Below are 22,243 nucleotides of genomic sequence, written 5' to 3' on the forward strand. Positions count from 1 at the left end.
ATACATTTGTATTCAGTTGAGATATCTTATCTTTTCAGCTTGTCCTTTCTTGGATGTTAAGATCTGATGGATTACTAACATCGACGATAAAACGCAGTTTTTTTTAAAGAGGTTATGTAAAACAATGCTCGACATTCGTTAGGATAGTTTTGTTTGCATGCATTGCTACATCACAATTAGGCATCGCACGTTTTGGAAAAATCTACGAAAACATATACGTAACATGAAAAATGAAGCAGTGTAATGAAATTTCACATCGTCTATTTTTAAGTTCTTCCCACAAGTGCGTCTTATCTTCTTCCCACAAATGCGTTTTATCTGTAATCTAATTTTCAAGTATTGCATTTAAGATGTCAAAAATCCTAAAGAAACGTGACACTAGTAACGAGTGACTCAACATATATTTTTAGACATGCAATATTCATAAGAAAACAGAAAAGATCAACTGATTAACTGATGGTTGGATACATGAAAATGTTGCAAATTTGTATTTTTTATTTAATTAGCAGCCTTGGAAAATTACTCTGTAAAATTCTTCCTCAGTACTGTTGTATTCCTGTGCTCCATATAAGATTTGTGACACATACTGAATTTGTTCGTATGTAAGTATGTATGTATGTACCTTGCAAGTCGCGTTTCATAGGTAGCAGGAATCAGTATTTTCTTATTACACAACCGACTGATAAGTCATTGTCTCAGAAACAGACTTTTGGGTATGCCATCGTATCTTAGAACTAAACACTGCCAACATTTCGGAGCTGCAGAGGTGCTCACCGGTGGGCAGGAATCAGGTGTGCCCTGTGCGAGATGTACATCCATCGGGCAGGCAAGGAGTTCAGTGGCGGCCACTAAGTCGCTATCTCCTAGTGAAAGTGTTCTTAACCCGGGGTTCATGGACCCCGCTTGAATGCATGACACTGTCTGTTTACGTTTGCAACAGGGTTCCAGCGCCCGGGCGCCCAAAGTGCAAAATGCCCGACGTGAGACGTCTGATATTGAGGTTCCATTATCAGGGCAGACAGGTAAGACCAGAGGGGTCGCATACTCTGTTGAGCTTGTTATATCTGGCTACTCCAAACAAATGATCAAGAACAATTTATGATTCGCTCCTAGCTTAGACAGGACCAACTTTAGGATGTATGGGTACACTTAGCGGCAAAAAGGATGGGACGGCCGACAATTTCGAAGTTCCAGAGACATAACATTGCGCATGCTCGTGTCGTCAAAGCCATAGTTCACACATAATTAAATCATTTAAATTTTCTGGATTTGTTTAAGAGTCTAAAATATGTAACAAAATCGAATGCCGGGTCCTTGAAGAGTGAAATAATAATAAAATTGATTAAGTAGAAAATCAACCGGAGCGAATATGAACAGGAAAACCACGTATTATGCCGAACCGATATTAACAGCCACAGTAGCGTAAGTCGTTACGGCATTGGTGTATTGAACAAGTCGGTAGTAGTAGCTCAAGGTTCGAATCTCCCCCAATCTTTTTTATTGTTACAAATTTGCCATCATGTCTCGCAAAGCTATAATTATGTGGCGATATCTCTTAGAATATGCCCAAACTCTAATAAATAAGAGGTTTCTCGCTCTCTCTTTTTCAAACAATATTGCTATCTGTTAATACAACGTTCTGTCTCGTCATTACGCTTGAAGATGGCACAGAAACAATAACTCATTGCCCTGGTTCGCATAGGTTATTCTGCGTATGCTACTCTCCGACCAGGTAATTGTCTCCAGTAGTATTCTGCGTATACTACTGTCCGACAGAACTTCGATTGGAGAAATGTCATTTTCTCCGACGAAGTAATTGTCTCCAATAGCAAGGATAATACTGCCCTAGTTTATTGTATGAATGCCCACCGATACGATGAACGCTTCGTGAAACGAATTAACAAGTCGGGTTGCATGAGGGTCGCGTGTTGGGGGTAGATGTCATACGATGGGGCAGGACTTCTGGAACACATCCACGGGCGGTTTACGGCAGAAGTCTACGAACACATTTTGGCAAGTGTAATGATCCCTTCCGCCCGAAAACGATATATAGAAGGAACACTTTTCTTCCAGCAGGATAATCATCCGATACACACCGCCAACCGGATTCAAAGATGGTTTATGAGGAGGCGTGATGTCGACCCAGTCGACTGGCCTCCAAATTCACCGGATATGAATCCGATTCAAAATTTGTGGGCTGCAGTCAAAAGGATCCTACGCTCTAATTGGGCAAAACAACTACCAGTTCGGACACCTGAGGAATTGTGGGACAGAGTTCTAGATGTGTGGGAGGAGATGGCCAAGAATTTAGACCAGTGACATAATCTTGTGGACCCCATGCCGCGCAGAATGAGAGCAGTTGTTGACACACGTGGTTTGTGGACGAGATACTAGTCCCCACCACAGGCCTTGTTTTGTTAATATATTAAAACATTGTTTGTTTTTTGTTAATTTAATTATTTATTTGTGTTTGATATACTTATGGTTTTTTTAGGATGTGACACAAGTATTTTTGTTTATACAGGCCAGGTCTCACCTATTAATAGCCCACAGGTGATGGGCAATAATATTTTTACAAGGCAGGCATAACGAAGTTTGTTAACAAATGCCATTTCACATTTAAACTAATAAATTAAGTAAAGGTTAAAATAAAAAAAATAATAATTTTACCGTACTGGGAGGCGAACTCATAACCTCTGGTACGGATGTCAAACTTCTTACCACTGGGCCACACACTGCTCGTAAGGTTTATTACATTACAGACGGAAGACTTTCAATGAAGAGACACCACAGCAATGCCTTGCAGTGGGTTACGTTTACACGAGTGAACCGCGCGATAGAACTTTGCATTTCTATCGACCAAGAGTCTGCCCATTCTTTTTGCCGCTAAGTGTACGTATTTCCGAAACATTGGAAATGTTAAATTCCAGGACATCGTGGAATACCCAAAAGTCTACTTTTGAGCATATTTACCGTAAAAGTGTGGAAAAAATTATGGATAAGAAACTGTTCAAAATGGAAGTAATGACCCATGATAATACTTCATTTCCATTACAGTTTGCAGATAATGAACTGGCAGCGGCTGAAGATAGTGATTATCTTGAACGTAGGTCAGAATGTTGATTGAAGATTTACCAATTGGGGATTGAACATAAATTTAGGTAAGATGAAATATTTTGTGATTGGTGGGCACACTAGGGGTATAATATTAAACGATGGGTTAGGAATTATTAAAGGTTCTGAAGAAAATGTACATTTGACAGTAAAAATTAACAAAGAATGTACTCGGAAAGCTAAATTAATGGAAAGGTCAGTTTAAGTTAAATTCAATACTATAGGACAAACAAATATTCAAAGAAACAAAAACTAATATCTCATTGGTCAGAAGTGTACTGACATATGGTGCTGAGATTTGGGAGAGGACAAAAACAAAATTAATGGACGGATTTCCTCAAACGACCAGCAAGATGTTCTACATTAGATAAAATCAGAAATGAAGAAATAAAACAACGGATGAATGACACTTCAGTAACAATAGTGACGTTTATCGAATAGGGCGGTTACAATGTCGGTTATATAAAAAGAATTTTACGAGAAGACGGACTGCCAAGAAGATTGCTTCAATGGGTACCAAGTGGAAATAAAAGAAAAGGGAGACCTAGGAGCACAAAAGCATGCAAGCAAGAAGATTATGAGAGGAAGGCTGAGAGGATAGAAGTGAATGGTGACAGAAAAGTAGCACATGAGCTATTCCATCTGAAATCGACCGAAATATAGAGAAAATTGACCTTACAATTTCTAAATACAATGAAACATTTTTGGACGTAGAGAACTGTGATACAATGCTTTGTGCAATGTTTGAAGCATCAGAACTTCATAGTGTTTAAATTAAAAATTTAAAATTCATCGTATTTTCATAAAATTTGCAACTTTAAACTGTTGTAGCTCCGAAACCCTTTCACCCAATGCTCAAAATCATGGTTTATTTTGATGCTGAGAAATTAAAGTTTATATTGACATGTAAACCATTTTTCTTACTTTTTATGGAAATGGAGAAATTAGATTTTTCCTCATTAAGGCGCCTTTGACCACGAAAAAATATTTTAAAAATATATAGTTAGATTCCGCTTTGAAAGTACAAATAAACACATATTGTTTACTGATGGTATGTTGATAAGAAAGTATTGAAAATATCAAATAAAGAAAATAAATAGTACGCGCGTGAACTAACTAGCTGACTGTGAGGCGGGAGCTAGCCGAGATAAGCAACGCCAGGAGACAAACACGTAATGTGTCGTGTAGCAGTCATGGCTGTGCTAGCTTTATCACAGGTTTTCATAAACACAGGAGTAAAATGACGCCCAACGTTCGCTTATCTTCAGCTGTCGGCCAGTGCGTGCGGTACTGCGCCGTTCAAGTCTAGGCGTGTGAAAACAATTTATTTAATGCCCTCGAAACTTATTGCCGAGCCACTAAGTAAACAATGCCGAATCCCTCTTAATAATGCAAGGTTTTTTCTCAATATTTTTTTACATTTTTACAAATTGGCAAAAAGCGTAAAAGTAAGTAAAATCAGATTATCTGTCTCTCTGTATACAATAAAAGTAAGGATCACTTCTTAACACAACCTACCAAATGTCAGTTTCAAAATAAGCTCTCGTTCAATGTTCTGCAGTAAATGGTTCCAGAGTTCTGAGCGCTGAAAGAGGCTTGTTTTTATAAAATACGCTAAATTTGTCGCTCAATAATACGAAAACCGTTTGACTTTCGATAGTATATTTTTGAAAATGCACTCTCCTCAGCACCTTGTACAGGGACATCATTTTATTTTTACTTCAATTTTTATTGTACCTGAGTTTTTGAATGTACTTCACTCCCACCCCTTCTACTAAGGAAGTTCCAACTCCACACAGAACCAAGACCGCAGATAGTAAGCAGTACTGAGTTACTGAGTATAGTACGTTCCTGAAATATGTTCGAGTTTTCCAGTGACGAAAGAGCTTTCAATATTGAATCATATTTTCGCACAGGTACTGTCCGTTTGCCTACGTCGCATCCCGATTTCCCCCACCTGCTTCTGCTCGCCCCTCTGTAACAGCTGGGCTGTCTTAGCTCTTTTCTGAAAACATTAATTTCTCTTAGGAATTGCAAGTTTACGTAATATTATACAGCTGTTTAATTTAACTTAAATAAAAGGGCCTCGTTAAATAATTAACTGTCACGTGATTTCCTCCCTTTCTACAATCCTGCGGCATAACCACTTGGACGGACAGTAGATAGCATGTCTGAGTAATTTTATATTTTCGGGTAGGGCAGAAGTGAAGATTGAATTTACAGTACGCAGAGTAGGTACAGAATTATTTCAATATGAGTTACTAGTACGAAGGACGAAACTGGCAATTGGAATTAGATGCAATAGTCTATAGTGCAATAATATGCACAAAAGAACTGAAGCCTGTATCGAAATGAACGGTCACCATTTTCAAAATTGTGTTTAAATATTCATATTATGATTATTTTTCAATTTAACTTCTTTCTCTATATTGTACGCTAATGTGCTGTAGACAGTATAATATACACTGCATAATGAATACGTTCGCATGAATAACTCACTTCGTGAGTAAAAACACTTATTCTTAATACAGTACTGTACTTTGATTAAATAAAAACCTAATGAAAATTATCAAACTCAAAATCGCGATATTTCCTAGTTTACGTAAATGGATGAACTACTTTTCTTCCTTCCTATACCTAGTAGAGTGATTTGTGTTTTACGCCAGTATCATCGAACTCCAGTCTTGGAGGGGGGAGCAAGCGGTGTTTCCGGTTCTCTAAAGGTATAGACAGGTTAATATTAAAAATGTTATTAAAAATAAAATGATGTCCCTGTATAAGTAGGGAAAAAATTAGAGTATAAAAAATGCGAGGTTTTTTACTGATCGATATCATATGGAATAGCCCATATAATAGATGATATTAGGCAGAGAAAGTTACAACAAAAAAAAAACAGCGTATACCTGAATAGGGTAAACTTTAACTAATAACCATATCACTTAATATGTACTCACGCCTAAAAATCACTAAAGCGATAAGACACACATAACAGAAGTGACATTTGGTATGAGGAAAACAAAGAAATCTGAAGTGTCTCTTATATCTTGGCATCACTTTCGCTTCCAGTGCGAGCGGAACCGGCACGAGGCCACAACGCGAGAAGCAGAACCTTGAGGCCACCTCCACACGCGTCACAGCTTCCTCCACTCGATGCGGCAACTGCGAGCGGGATTCGACTCCTGGCTACAGTACAAGTTCCGCATTGTGTGACGTGTGGAACCTGAAGGGCGGTAAGAAAAGAATACCGGCACCTACTTAATTTCACCAACGATCGTCAAACTTCACTTGAACCTCAAATTAACAACTGTGATTTGCTACCATCTAGTTAAAATGGAAATATTTTCATCAACATCAACCAAAATGTAATTGATGATCTGCTGATCTGACGACCTCTTAGTTCATGTGCGGAGTATAAAAGGGTGCAATGCGTTTGCGCCAGATTTATTGTTTATTTGCAATATTGAAAAGTGCGGTCATATTTAAGGGTAATGGGTTTCGCCAACAACAGTTTTGGGTAAGAATTTTCATTTTTCTTAAGTTGGTAGAGCACGAAATCTACTAGTGCACGATACCCAGGTGGCGTGTTTTGTTTTAGTAGTACTATTTTTGGGAGGACATCAACATTGAGAGGGAGACTAGTGACTAGTGAAGGTTGTCATGGAGGTAGTCCAAAGGTGCAACAATAGAGGACAGGACTTAACTTGCAAGAGATGGTTTTAAGTTTCGCAAGGCGTACACATATGTAGATGGACGTATACGTTGGCGTTATACAGTGAAGAACTGTCCTGCCAAAATAATAATCTTAAACAGTGAAACGAAAATTTTAGGCGGCCATAATCACTAAAGTAATGAAAGAGATCTTATACGGCAAAAAAATACGTGCGTCGAGTAAAAGGAAAGCGACTAGTGACTTAAGTTAAAAACCAGGCATCATAATATCTACAACATTCAATGAGAATCCAGAGCCTTGTGCTAGTGTATTGGATTTCACTGACAAACTTCCGAGAAGCAATCTATAGAGAACGACGTCACCATATGACGAAACTACCAACAACCTTACATGAAGTTCACGAAGCTGTAATTGAATTGCAACCAATGTTCTCCACTAACGAAAATTTTGTATCGTATCGTAACATCTTAAATGTTTTTTTGCACCAACCTATGAACAAAAATGTTGCATATTACGTTTGAGTTACTGGCGCAAACACAATACGGATATACAGCAACCTATTTGGCGCAGTTACAAGTGGCGCAATCATGGTGGCCCGGTATAAAATGTCATGTTTGTTTCCTAGACACATGTTATGGTCAATATCATCGACGACAGGCCTTTAAATTCTCTCGCGCCAATCACACTTTTCCCAACGGTCGAAGTTCAATATCGTATGTTGCCGCTTCCCCCACTCATTATTTATACATTACAAAGTCTTGTATAGTAGCCTCGAACAATTAATACTCAGCCACTGTCAAAGCGGAAGCTTTTCTTTAAAGAGATATCGTAAGGATTTGTTTATTAATTAGGTCTTCTCAGATACCGCTTCAACCACAAGAAACGGACCTTTGAGGAGGCCAACACGAAGATGGGAGGATAATATTAAAATAGATTTGAGATGAGATATGATGGTAGGGAATGAATTAATCTTGCTCAGGATAGGGACCAATAGCGGGCTTATGTGAGGGCGGCAATGAACCTCCGGGTTCCTTAAAAGCCATTTGTAAGTAAACAAAGCATTCACTCACGCCAAACAAATGTTTCCACAACTCACAAATTTAAATCTTCTTAGCAATTCTGGGTAAGGGAACAAGATACCAACCCTTCAACTTGTCAGAAGTATTAATTGACTTTCCATAAATTTACAATGAAAAGCAGAAAATTATACATACTGCATATAATTAGTTTCTCTTAAAAAAAAACCTTTAAAGTTACAAAAGTATAAACTAACGAGTACTTTTAAAAATAGTCTACTGATTCTTTTGTTTTTATCCGCAATCATAAATTTCTCATAATGGCCGGGGATGTTAACCAAGAATGGGGGGGGGGAGGGAAGTCAACTGCAGTCTAGCTCCGGTTTTATGTTTACATTTCCTTCTAAACATTGTGAATTTTTATTGCAGTACGTCGGCGAGATACGTTACACACAGTGTACTAGCAGCATTTTGAACTGATCCAGTTCCATTCTTTCTTTAGCAGAGACTTCCGAAGTCTTTATCATAGTGATAATTGTTACTAAAACTTACATCATTTGGTGCAATGGCAATGCCGTTATTCGCCACGACTCTTCGAATATTGCTCATAGATGTCACTAGTGCCGAGAAGTGTAGAGCACTTGGTTCGTCAGAGACAAACTAGAGTGCATCACAAGCGGGGAGTCTACATTACACTCGTAATGAATGGTAAAGAAATGTTAGGATGTTACAGGGGAACCGGAATACCCGCACCACGGGCTTGCCCAACACTAAGTTATAAATTAAGCGTGGACCGGTCGGGATTTGTACCCTGGCCTCCTGGCTTATATGCACTCAGCCACCGTGGAGGTAATGATTGGTTTAGACAAAGTTTTACTTTTACTTATTTTCGTAAACGAATTCTAGTACTTTCACATGCAGTAAATCTGCACACTGGCCGACGAAATTTTTTTTTTTCCGCCGATGAAAAGACGCACATAGGATACTTCCGCTAAAAATTCACCGCCCTCACCTGGGATTGAACCCGTGTGGGTTGGAGCCAAAGGCAAGCACAGTGCCAACCGAGGGATGAATTTGAAAGTAACAACTGAACGACGGCGACAAGAGACTAGCAAGAACAAAGGAAAAACTTCAGCAGAGGCGACAGAACTCACAAAATCGATTTCCATTTCATTCAATTGAATTAACACATCAGCGGAAAGGTTATGCAAGTCTGACTGACCAGAGCTTCAACGTACACCACTCCGCTGTTGATCTTCTCATGTCACAACATGGTAAATCTACACTTCATGGATCTCTTTGTTAAATGACAAACATAAAAATTATACAAAATGCATATTGTACAGTATATAACATATTGTACCAGCTGAAACACCTTACTCACCATGAGATCCTAATAGTTTGTAAAACCTATATTCAAGATGAAGCTGAGGTGCTTTGGACTTCATCGGTTCCTGAAACAGAAAAAAAAAGAATATATTATCAAACCAGAATCTATTTCTATTATTCTGCATTATATGTGTTGGGAAATGAGGCTGTGGTTAATGTATGCATGCACAATATATTATTTTATAGAAAACATATCGATATTCACAACTTAGTGAGGAAATGAAAACTGACAGTGACAACTATAGTAGTCAATAATCAAGACATTAGCACTAACAAGTAAGACGACTTCTCCGACTTTTTCTTTCGAAAATTTTCAATACAGGAAGTTAAAAGTATACAACAAGAAAGAAGTTCACTACTTGCCAAATATACTTGTATTAACTGACAGTTTATCAATGCCAGTACTAAATAGAAGTAAAGAACTTCGTTAAAAATGACCATATGAGCTAATCCATCTCAAATCGACCGAAATATAGAGAAAATTGACCTTACTTACTTATTGGCTTTTAAGGAACCCGGAGGTTCATTGCCGCCCTCACATAAGCCCGCCATTGGTCCCTATCCTGAGCAAGATTAATCCAGTCTCTACCATCATATCCCACCGCCCTCAAATCCATAAATTGACCTAACAATTTCTAAATACAATAAAACTTTTTTTGTACGTAGAGAACTGTGATACAATGCTTTGTGCAAAGTTTGAGGCATCAGAACTTCATAGTGTTTAAATTAAAAATTTAAAATTCATCGTATTTTCATAAAATTTGCAACTTTAAACTGTTGTAGCTCCGAAACCCTTTCACCCAATGATCAAAATCATGGTTTATTTTGATGCTGAGAAATTAAAGTTTATATTGACATGTAAACCATTTTTCTTACTTTTTATGGAAATGGAGAAATTAGATTTTTCCTCATTAAGGCGCCTTTGACCACGAAAAAATATTTTAAAAATATATAGTTAGATTCCGCTTTGAAAGTACAAATAAACACATATTGTTTACTGATGGTATGTTGATAAGAAAGTATTGAAAGTATCAAATAAAGAAAATAAATAGTACGCGCGTGAACTAACTAGCTGACTGTGAGGCGGGAGCTAGCCGAGGTAAGCAAAGCCAGGAGCCATAAACACGTGATGTGTCGTCTAGCAGTCATTACTGTGCTAGCTTTATCACAGGTTTTCATAAACACAGGAGTACAATGATGCCCAACGCTCGCTTATCTTCAGCTCTTGGCCAGGGCGTGCGGTACTGCCGCGTTCAAGTCGAGGCGTGTGAAAATAATTTATTTAATACCCTCGAAACTTATTGCCGTGACACTAAGCAAACATTGCAGAATTCCTCTCAATAATGCAAGGTTTTTTCTCAATATTTTTTTACATTTTTACAAATTAGCAAAAAGTCTAAAAGTAAGTAAAATCAGATTATCTGTCTCTCTGTGTACAATAAAAATAAGGAATACTTCTTAAAATAACCTACCAAATGTCAGTTTCAAAATAAGCTCTCGTTCAATGTTCTGCAGTAAATGGTTCCCGAGTTTTGAGCGCTGAAAGAGGCTTGTTTTTATAAAATACGCTAAATTTGTCGCTAAATAATACGAAAACCGTTTGACTTTCGATAGTATATTTTTGAAAATGCACTCTCCTCAGCACCTTGTTTAAATAGGGAAAAAATTAGAGTATAAAAAATGCGAGGTTTTTTACTAATCGATTTCATATGGAATAGTCCATATACATGACTTGAAAATTCTACATTTTTGCCTAAATTAACGTAGGTACTTTTGTAATCACAAAAATTGTAAGCAACAACGACAATAAATAAGGTACGTTTTTAGGCTTGTGATAACTACACTGATGATGTCCATGCATTTGCATGTTTTTATTGAAGCGATATATTTTGTAGCTTGGTATTTCATATGAACCCTGTTTTATTTTGCATATTGTACGTCTATTTCTGGTCAAAATTGAAATATGGTGACAGACTGATAGTATGACACTAAATTTTCATTCCGCACAAGCATTATATTGTATTGTATGGGACATTAATATAAAAATTATATTTTGCTGCATTATTTCTATAAGATGTATGCAACAGGAAACACTTCTTTCAAGGTTTACCGAAAGTTAGAGAAAATTGACATACAATATTTGTACTGTAAGCCATCGTTATATCGGAAGTGTAAATTAAGCCTTATATTCCATGTAAATCATATTGCATTTCTTGTACTTTCTGCAGCAATTTCAAAGACATGCTAACAACTTTCTAAAATGTAACTCAAACATGGGAGATCGTAAGGTTATCTTGCTTCTGACTTCTATTCCACGCTTATTTCAAACAATAACAACAGTATTTATTATTTTTATTATTAATGTGCTAGTCAATAGCAATTAGCCAATAACAGATAAGTACAAGAAGGATTGCAATATATAAAATTTATGGTAAATATTTCGCAAATTATGCAAATATTCTTATAAATTAAAAGGACCAAATAATGTACTGCTATACAAATTAGCAATTAATGCATCAGGAGACTAGGGAAAGATATTTATAATTATTTATGTTGTAGAAAAATTTGTAACTACTCACGCCTTTCGTCGTGGAAACACGAAAACTTTGTTCATGAAAGATTCATACATCACATCGCCGTTAAGGACCTTCGATAAAAATGGGGAATCAAAATCTTGGCGTCTGGAATATAAATTGTGGCATTTCAAATAATAACAAGTTTTCTCTTAACTATTCTTGGAGTCACAGAGCAGAAATCTATACAAGCATAGACTAACGAAATGAATTTGGGATGGATACCACAGTCAAGTATATAGTCACGAAGCTCAATACTTACTAAATATGCAAACGTAGATAGTTGCTCACCACCAGGATCGCTACTGTCGCCTCATCACAGACTCTTTCCCTAGCAGACGATAAAATGTATTGTACTTTCGACATAGTGTTCTTTTGAAAAAATTAACACCTTCCTTCCACTATTGAAATATGAAATACATAAGGTTTATATATTATTTTCATAAAATATATAGAGTATTATATTCTATAAACTCACATTCCTGGATCTTTTGGAAGAAGGATAATTCTAACCCATTTTTCTTACAATTTATAGTACTACAAACGTCTCATTGTCCCATATTATTATTCAAATTATTGTATTTTAGCCATTTACAGTTATTACAACAGATAACGAACATTTCACAGCTAACATAGTTTTTCACAAAAATGCGAAATACGGCACAGTCAATGCAATGCCTTTTCGATCTAGACCAGGCCGTAATGTTTGTTCGGGTTTTCTATTTCAGTGTATGGAGCTCAGTGAAATATTATATTGTAACTTTATTGCGTATCATTGCTAAGCTTTATTTAGTGTAATGTGTCCATAAGTTCCGTTTACTTCTTTTTGCATAATATGTTGCAGAAATAATTACAAAACTGTGTTATTTTAATGTGAAGAGGATTTTACATGTTAACATAATCTGTTCGCGTCAACATATTTTAAAGTTTACAATGGAAGCTATTTTGAGGTTTAATAAAAAGAATTTATATTGTGATTTCAATTTAGCACATCTACCTTCCTTAATTTTAGACAAAACATTTACCATACCACTCCTATGAAATTAGTGTACGTACAATTGTGTGTTACTTCGTCTCTTAAGTAGTAGATAAATACAATAATTCAGTAATCAATTGTAGTATTAAAATACAGACAAATTGAATGTCCGGGGTATCATACATGACATTATGCTTAATTATAATGTATAATTGCGAATTTAGGAATATAAGTTAAATATAGTAAACATAACCTATAATTTTCATATGAATGGCAAGGCATTGGAGATCACTAAATTTAGACAGAAAGGGGCAACTGGTACAGTAAACATAACCTATAATCTCAACATATATAAATATCCGTGCGGTGCAACTGAAAATTATTGAATCGTGCATAAATTAATGTACAAGAATTTCGCAATATTTAATCGAAATAAAGGCAGGTATTACACATACGAACAACGTAATTTTCACACCATAAATAATATTACACCTTAATTCGCAAGTGAATTATGTTTGAAGTGTCCCATAATCATTGTTTTAAATTGTATTAATGTAATTACACTACATTTTAGAGAAACATATGTTACCGTTTATGCATTCCAACTAATTTATATGGTTGAAACGCCGCCCTTCGTGATCGGGTTAAGCGAGTTACATGGGCTGCCTTACGGCCTGTATTAGATCACGATGGCTGTACCACAGTCTATTGTTCCTAGTACTCACAGCGCTCCAAGCGGCTAGCAACTATAGCGAGAATTGCAAAAAATCATCCCAAGCTTCGTGACTGTATGTAGTAGACTGTATGGATACTTTCTACTTTAGCCGAGTCAACTAATGCAATAGAATTCCAGGCTACAAATGCATATTCAAATTATGACCTATCTAATGTGAAACATTACAAGTAATTCAAGTGTTAGGAAAGAGCAAGTTATTGACCTATTAGACCCAACATTTTAATTGCATGATTATATAAATGTAATCTACATACTTGCGAAAATAAAGTTTAGAGTTAAAGTATAGCCTATATAGTCTATTCCAAAGTCTTCAATATGATCTGTTCTGTTAATTTCATTACTCCTTAACTAGTTATGGGCTTAATGAATTTAAGATGTGTAGTTTTACTCGACAAGTTCATGACATTAGCCTCGGGGGGAGGAATATGATTGCCTGTCGTCTCTCCGGACTATTGAGACTGCGTCAATAATAATAATAATAATAATAATAATAATAATAATAATAATAATAATAGTAGTAGTAGTAGTAGTAGTAGTAGTAATAGTAGTAGTAGTAGCTAGGCCTACATGTCCTCATCGAATTTTAAATTACATGAAAACAGAATATAAAAGAACAGGTTATTACTCGTTTTAATATAACAGTTAGTGGAGTTTAAAATGGGAGCGTCAGCTACTCTAGCTATTTGCGCCCTTATCTAAAATTCTTCAGATTAATATAACAAATTTAAGTACATTTTAACACAATCGTACAATACTGTGTCTTAGAGAAGCCGCCCAAAGGATCGTATGCATTCATAAATCATAGAGCCTAATGCAGATTTGCATTCCAAGCACTCAAACTCGTTAACTGTCATCTCACAGACTGATAAACTTATTAATGCAGAACGTTACTGGTTTTAGGCGTAATAAATCGACTACTAATCAGATTTTTGTATTCGACAGATAATGGAGAAAAAATTGGAGTATAAGGGTACAGTACATCAGTTATTCATAGATTTCAGAAAGGCATATGACTCGGTTAAGAGAGAAGTTTTATATAATAGATGGTTTGAATGAAACTTACAGCAGAGTTCGTATATGTGAGTTTGTGTCTGATGCTTTTCAAATTCACTGCGGGCTAAAGCAAGGAGATGCACTATCACCTTTACTTATCATTATTATTATTTATTAGTATTATACTACGTTCTAATAGAAAATATTCATGAATATTATGTAAAAGTGTTTTCCAAAGTTAAAGGTAACGAAGAGCAAGAATAAATTATTTTTAAACAGTGAACCTTAACACCTTTACTTTTTAACTTTGCTCCACGACATGCCATTGGAAAGTCTGAAGGACCTGTGTTGAACGTCAAGGAGACTATGTTGAAAAATGATACACTTGTGTTTCAATTTTGTTCAATAATTTAAATGAAAATAAAAAGGACGAAGTGAAAGCCAATATAACTAGGTCTCCTAACAAGCGGCATGATTTTGATATATATGCTAACTCCACACGTTGCACAATTAATTCAATAATGTTGACTGGAATCAATGACATATTCCCCATTGAGCCCAAACTTGGGTGTCTTCGAACTAGAGTATTATTTCATGAATCCCTCAAGCAACACATATCCAGAAACCTTTTGTCAGAAGGTGTTTCACTCTATACCCAAATAATTTCATCCATATTTTGAAGTTAATTGTCTTAAAAGAATACTGGATAAAATTTTGTACAACATCAACAAAAGTGATATTCCTCGAATGTTACTGTTATTATTATGCCTATTATTATTCATTTGACTCTCTCTCATATATGGATCATAAGTAGACAAAGAGGAAGGCATAAAATAGGAAAGATTGAAGAAAGCTGGGTTTGCTGTGAAAAACCTGCTCTTGGGCAGAACATTGAATGAATAAATGACCAATATTATTCAAGACAATATTTCTGATGGGTCTCTTCACGATCATACCGGTACAGCATCGTAAACATACAACGTATGACAATCATGACGAAAATCGGCGCTTTACAGTTACAAACGGTGAGGATGATTTGCTATTGGAAAAAGACTTGAAATACTGACCAAAAAGAAACTTGCAAATAGGCAATGTTCACTAACCACCTAACAAGACATACACAACTCAGATATTGGGAAGCTAACAGAGTAAGCGTAAGAAGTACATAATATCATTTCCTCTGGAAGCCAGCCATTATAGCAAGACAAGATCTAAGAAAGAATATTTAAGTCCAGAACAGATGTATTCCAAATCTACTTACACTCAAGAAAAATTCCTGGGACAACAGTCAGTTCCACATATTATCGCAGGCCTTTTTTGAAAAAAAATATCGTCGCCTTTTATTCGAAAGACCAAGAAAATATACCTGCAAGTCCAGTGATCAATTCAATAATGACGCAAAAACAGACACTATGGAGTCACAGGTGAATCTCAAGAGGCATTATTAAGAATTATTGCGAAGATATCCAGAAATGAATGTTTTTATGAAATACAACACTCCACTGCCTTCTTCTGGACCAGTGGAAAGAATGTTTTCCTATGCTACCATGATCAACCTTCCTAAATCACATAACTTTTGACCAAAATTTGAACAACGTGTTATACTGAACGCAAATCTAACAAAAAAGTTGCAAGAAGATAAATCTAATTAAACATGTGAATTCAGTTCTGTAATGTATGGAATAAAAGTTCTTGTTTTCTAGTAGTTTTGAAATCTTGTATTTTTTTATCAATTATGAATTAAAAAATTAATTGCAATTATAGTTAATAATTAACAGTTTTAATTATGTGCAAGCAATTAACAATTGATATTTTAATTGTTAATTGTAACTAAAAGAATACAATTAAATTCAATTGTTAATTAAATTCAATTTTGCCCAACACTGATACATGACTGCAAATAATGAAATCGAAGGACACAAAATAAAGAAAGTACAAATTTTTAAATATCTGGGTTCGGTATTGCAACAAGACGGATCATCAAAATTACAAACAGATCAGTTGATATATCAAAGGAAACGACTGTCAGGATGTTAGATTCATTACTCTGGAGGAGCAACATATTGGCCAAAGAAAATCATTTATAAAGCAACAGTGGAGAGTATAATGCTATACGGAGCGGAGAGGCTTCGACAATAAATAGGGTACAAGAAGGAAAATTAAGAGCCACTGAAATTGACTTCTGGAGGAGGGCAGCTATAAAGTCAAGGAGGGAAAAGATAAGGAATACAGTACTAAGGGAGATAATGAATGTAGAAAAGGAAATAAATGTTATGTTTTATTTAACGACGCTCGCAACTGCAGAGGTTATATCAGCGTCGCCGGATGTGCCGAAATTTTGTCCCGCAGGAGTTCTTTTATATGCCAGTAAATCTACTGACATGAGCCTGTCACATTTAAGCACACTTAAATGCCATCAGCCTGGCCCGGGATCGAACCCGCAACCTTGGTGTAGAAAAGGATGCGGTAGAAATTATATGACGGGCAGTAAAGTGAAAACGAGTCACAATGCGTATATCTCACGGCGGGCAAGTTGGTACGACTGAAATTTGATTCCTGAACTGACATCTGGTGGCGACTCGCGAAAGCACAGTTACAACCTCTGCTTACACACTAATCCCCATTTCAGTTTGGTTGATAGGCTTTCCCCTCTACTCACACTCTTTACCATCCGTGAAGGGGAAGATGCTACTGTCTATCTTACTAACGTTCGACTAATTGACTTTGAACATAGTGAAAATTCTTATTATTGAAAATGTTTACCGGTAATCTATATTTCGAAAATCTATACTAAGCGTTTGTATTTCATTTTATTGTTGTTTATATCAACTGGCACATTAAAAACCTACTGACAGCAGAAGATAAATGTTTTCTTCACCGCTAGTTGCTACTCTAAGCATACACAACGGGACAATCTGCACTGTGTCTCCCCCCCCCCCCCCCGACTTCATAATACAAACTAACATCCCTTAATTTAATTAATTATCAGTCAAAAATATTGTAAGAACGACACTAAAATATACTAAAACATGTAATTGTCAAACATCTGTGTCACTGTATTTTATATCCACTTATGTACTTTATTTAATATTTTATTTTCTTGTGTGTACAACTTGGGTGCACGTATAAAGGCTGGTTCACAATAAACCGGGAAAGGAAACGACAACGAGAAAAAGAACGGAAATAATGTTAAAATAAATGTATTTAAATGTGAGCATTCACAATAGTTAATTGTGAATGCACACATTTAAATACATTTATTTCAACAATATTTCCGTTCTCGTTTCCGTTCCCGGTTTATTGTGAACCAGCCTTAAGAGGTAACAACTACCGGTCTATTCCTGACGGACTCAGGACAAGTAGAAGGGGAAAGAAATGCCTTCGCATCCCCTCAACTTGTATGAAATGTCGTTTAATCGTTCGTTTATTGTGCTAGAAGTGAGGTTAGAGATACGTGTGTTCGTCCAATATCACTAATGGCAGGTAAAAAGGAACAGCGAGGTGTAGTGCGATTTTTTATTGCTGAAAGAGTAGGAGGTCTAGAAATCCATGGTCGCATGTCTGCTGTTTACGGCGAACACAGCACATCATGTTCGCGTGTACTGGAATGGCACAAGAGATTCCGAGAGGGACGCATGTCACTGCAAGACGATGCTCGCCCAGGACAGGCTCATCGTGCCATCACTCTGGAAGAACTTCGTCGTTTGGTGAGAATAAGTCCCGGTTCCGTACACGTCATTGCGACGAAGCACCTGCATTACCGAAAAATCTGCGCGCAATGGGTTCCACATCAGTTGACGGAGGAACAAAAAAACAAACAATCAATAGGTCACTTGTAACGATACCACGAGCAAGAGTATGCATTTCTGTTCCTATTGTTACTGAGGACGAATCGTTCTATCTATTTTGAACCGGAGAGCAAACGGCAGAGCCAACAACGGAAACACATGGATTCTCCCCCACCGAAAAAGTCCAAAGCAATACACATAAGTTCCAGTAAAGTCATGTCGACATTCTTCTTCGATTCTAGTGTCCTCTACTTGCTGAACTTCTCGAGCATGGGGCCACAATCAATGCACAGCATTATGAAGAAATTTTACAGAAACTGAGACGCGCCATTAAGTTGAAACGTCCTGGAATGCTACCGAACGGCGTTATCCTTCACGATAATGCCTGTCCACGTACTGCAACTCCGTGAGGAATACGATTCAGACATTTGGTTGGTAAACGCTTCAACACCCGCCATCCTCTAGAGATCTCTCCCCATGCAATTATCACGTTTTTGGAGAGTTGAAGAAAGATATTCGTGGACTTCGTTTTGCATCGGACGAAGGCGTGTGTTACTTGGTAAAGAACTGGTTCGATAGACAACCCACAAGCTTTTTCAAGAATGGGATTGATCGTCTTGTCTACAGTGGAATAAAGGTATAAACACTTTTGGACATTACTTTTGAGGTAATAAATGTTCTATTATACTTTTTGGCATCTGACCCGTTTTCATTTGACTGCCCCTCATAAATAAAAAAAGATTATAATGGTTAGGGTAGCCAGACGTCCTCTTTTGTCCGGTCATGTCCTCCTTTTTAGACCTTTATCCGGGATTTTGGCGGATTTTTTTAAAAATCAAGAAATGTCCTCCTTTTCGTAACTTGTATGCCTGATATTTTGAAATTATCTGATGTAACGCTTTTTCAAGTAATTTGCCTGTAGGTGGCAGCAGCATCGACAGAATATACTCTTCACCAACGATCATAACTCTATTTGCGTACAAAGTAATATTACATTCACATTATTTTTGTGCGGTCTTTTTATGTATTTTGATAATAATAATAGTTCCCTTAGCTTTCATGTAGTTAACTGTAAAATCGTTTTATATTATCAAGTTTTATCATAAAGTATGCTGTAATAAAATAGATATTGACATAATTTTAAGTATAATATAGGCCTAAGGCTAAATCTAAATATATATTCTCTGTCCTCTTTAATAATTATAGTTCTTTCATTTTCATATGTAGCCAAATGTAAAATCATTATTATCAAGTTTTATCATAATTATTTTGTAATATTAACATACTTTTAAATCTGTACTGTAAATATTTTGTAAGAAAATAGATATTGACCTAATTTACAGTATAATTTAGCCCTAGTCTTAAATCTAAATACATAGTTTCCGTCCTCTTTTTCGGACAATGTCCTCCGTTTTGAAGCTTTGTGTCCTCTTTTGTATCGATGTTAATCTGGCCACCCTAATAATGGTACGACCATGTAATGAGAATGGAAGATGGAAGAATACCGAAGGAAATGATGCGATAGAACCAGAAGGATGGAATAGGAAAGGAAATCTAACTGAAAAATGTATGGAAGGAGTGAGAGAAGGCGAATTATAGGGCTGAAAGAATTACAAGATGCAGATGCGTTTGACAGGGAACAGTGGAGGGAAAAAAATAAACGAACAATGACATTTCATGGTTTACAAATTTGTTTGACTGAAGACAACTACAGCATTGTAGAAAATCCTAAATAAAAATAAAATTAAATTAACAGACTAGTGTGGTTATTCACTGATGTGTACTAAAAATGTATCAGTTGTAGATTGTAATGGATATGAATCGCTGTCATTTGTCAGACATTCAAATTCGTATTGTTAGACGTTAAAATTTCTATTAACAGAATGTCCTCTTTTCAGTGCAAATTATCATAATGCGTAGTTATACGTTTAAGGTGTAACTCTATAAACCGGAAAGTGGCGGGTTCGATTCTCGATGAGACAATCAATTTTTCTCATTGCTCTAATCCTGTTCGCACTGTGGCCCTGAGTTTCACTCAGTCTGTAAGAGAAAAATGAGTACCAAGGAAAGGCGGCCAGCACGTAGGACTGACATCCCTACTGCTACTCGGTGTCTACTGTCTCGTAAGGGGGGACAGCTTTGCTTTGTTTTTTTTTATTATACTTAAAGCACATGCAAAATTAAGTCCAAATCTCTTTGAGAAAGTATATCGATTATGTAAGTGAAATGTTATCACTACCTCTGACCTCGGTTACCAGACATAAAGTCCAGGATTATAATGTCCATGTTAAATCGTCCAGAGGTAAAATGTCCATAGTTCTATAATGTCCACTTCACTCTGATGTCCAGAGTCATAATGTCCATAGTTCTATAATGTACACTATATCCATTGTTCAAGGTAGTTATAGTAACCTATGTAAAATTTTTCAAGTACGGTACTAACCAGAAATGAAATGTTTTAGATAGAACGAAATCCTCAGTTAGTGCCATAACAGAAGGGTAAGTCACTTCTTTCTTTTCGTGGGTACCTGTACCAACATCATGACTTTAATAGAGATAGGACAAAAATATATTGGCGATGCAGGGAAAGGAAATTTGTAATGCTGCAATGATAACAGCAACCTGCATAACATTCGGGTTTTGCGGGATGGCACAGATAAGCAATTACATAGTATCGATGAAGCAGCTATAGAAGTAAAATGCATCTTGAACCGTGTTAAGGCAAGAGGAAGAGTGTTGGCTGTACATCATCCATCCATTTGGCGATTTAGGCCTATACAGTGCCTAAAGCGTGAAGGAAATGAAATTTGGAGACAAATATTGCAAGAAAGAGAGGGGCAAACAAATTAAAGAGCCGGTGAATAAAACGTATCTGACGAATCAAAGACAAATTCTCCAGATTGTGAGAAACTACAACAGGTACAAAGAAAATCGAGAAATTCTCATATAGCTACCTTAAAAGTATTGGTTACCATCTTAAAAGTGGGGCTCCGGTTCCCGATGATTAATAATAGGGCCTACTTATTTGCACGAGTTATGGAATAAAATGTATTGTGTTCTATTCAAGCAGAATTTTCCTTTGAACTTGAACATTATGGACGTTTGACACTATGGACATTTTCACCTTACGAACGTTTTATCATATGGGCTTTCTGTCGTATGGACATTTTCACCGTATGGATATTTTGACCTTATGGAGGTTTTATCATATGGACGTTCTGTAGTATGGACTATATACGGTGGAAGCCTGACCTCCTTTAATTTCACAAAAATAGTTTTAAACTCTAGAAAGCTATTTCTCCTAAATATAAATGTTTATCAACACCCTATCCAGAAGATAATTTTCATTTTCTGTCTATTTTACTGCAATAAACGGACACAGAAAAAGATACTTTGTTTTGTAACAGTCTCTGTTTAATTTATCCAACCATGCATCGTACTTACCATTTTGATGGCTACATGCTCGTTGTTGTACAAGTTCTTTCCTGCAAAGAAAAGAAAAGGACATTATTACTCCGCAAAGGAAGGAAAAATAGATTATTATTAATGTAGCATTAATCAATATAAGTTAAGCAGTTCCATCATCGGAAAGGAATATAGGCGGTTAGGATGTTGACACACTTTTGCGCGTATTCCTCCGAAAATACAACGAACATAACCATGACACACTGGATTCTCGCTGCGTCCCAATATCACTATATACAGACGTTCTTTGTAGTCACTTATTTTATTTTCACTGCCCTGTACGTATTCAAGCAGTGTGAGTGATGATAGTTGTTTCGGATGTAACAACTGAACATTTATCAGAAGACAAAGAGTAGAAAGTGAGGTAGGGCAAGGGCAGCCTAGTATTCCTCGTCTGGACAATATTAAGTTCCTGATTCAGTGGGGTAGTCCAGTGAGCCTTAATCGAAATGAGAAGTGATAGCGGCGCCTGTCCATATAAGATGTAAATGTGGTAAGTTGTCAAACTTACACATGTAGTACA

The 22,243-nt window shown here is 36.4% G+C and overlaps 1 protein-coding gene across 6 annotated transcripts in view; it reads right to left on the reverse strand.

The window, feature by feature from the left end:
* gish (casein kinase I gish) overlaps positions 1-22,243 on the reverse strand; it is a 391,901-nt gene that overhangs the window by 144,816 nt on the left and 224,842 nt on the right. For all 6 annotated transcript variants that reach the window (XM_069841246.1, XM_069841243.1, XM_069841247.1 and 3 more), the window contains exons 2-3: positions 21,700-21,740; positions 9,185-9,254 (exon numbers count right to left, since the gene is read on the reverse strand). In XM_069841246.1, coding sequence (XP_069697347.1) covers positions 9,185-9,254; positions 21,700-21,740 — 111 coding nt within the window. The remainder of the gene's footprint in view (positions 1-9,184; positions 9,255-21,699; positions 21,741-22,243) is intronic.

Source organism: Periplaneta americana, chromosome 12 (assembly GCF_040183065.1).
Source record: "Periplaneta americana isolate PAMFEO1 chromosome 12, P.americana_PAMFEO1_priV1, whole genome shotgun sequence".
NCBI lineage: Eukaryota > Metazoa > Arthropoda > Insecta > Blattodea > Blattidae > Periplaneta > Periplaneta americana.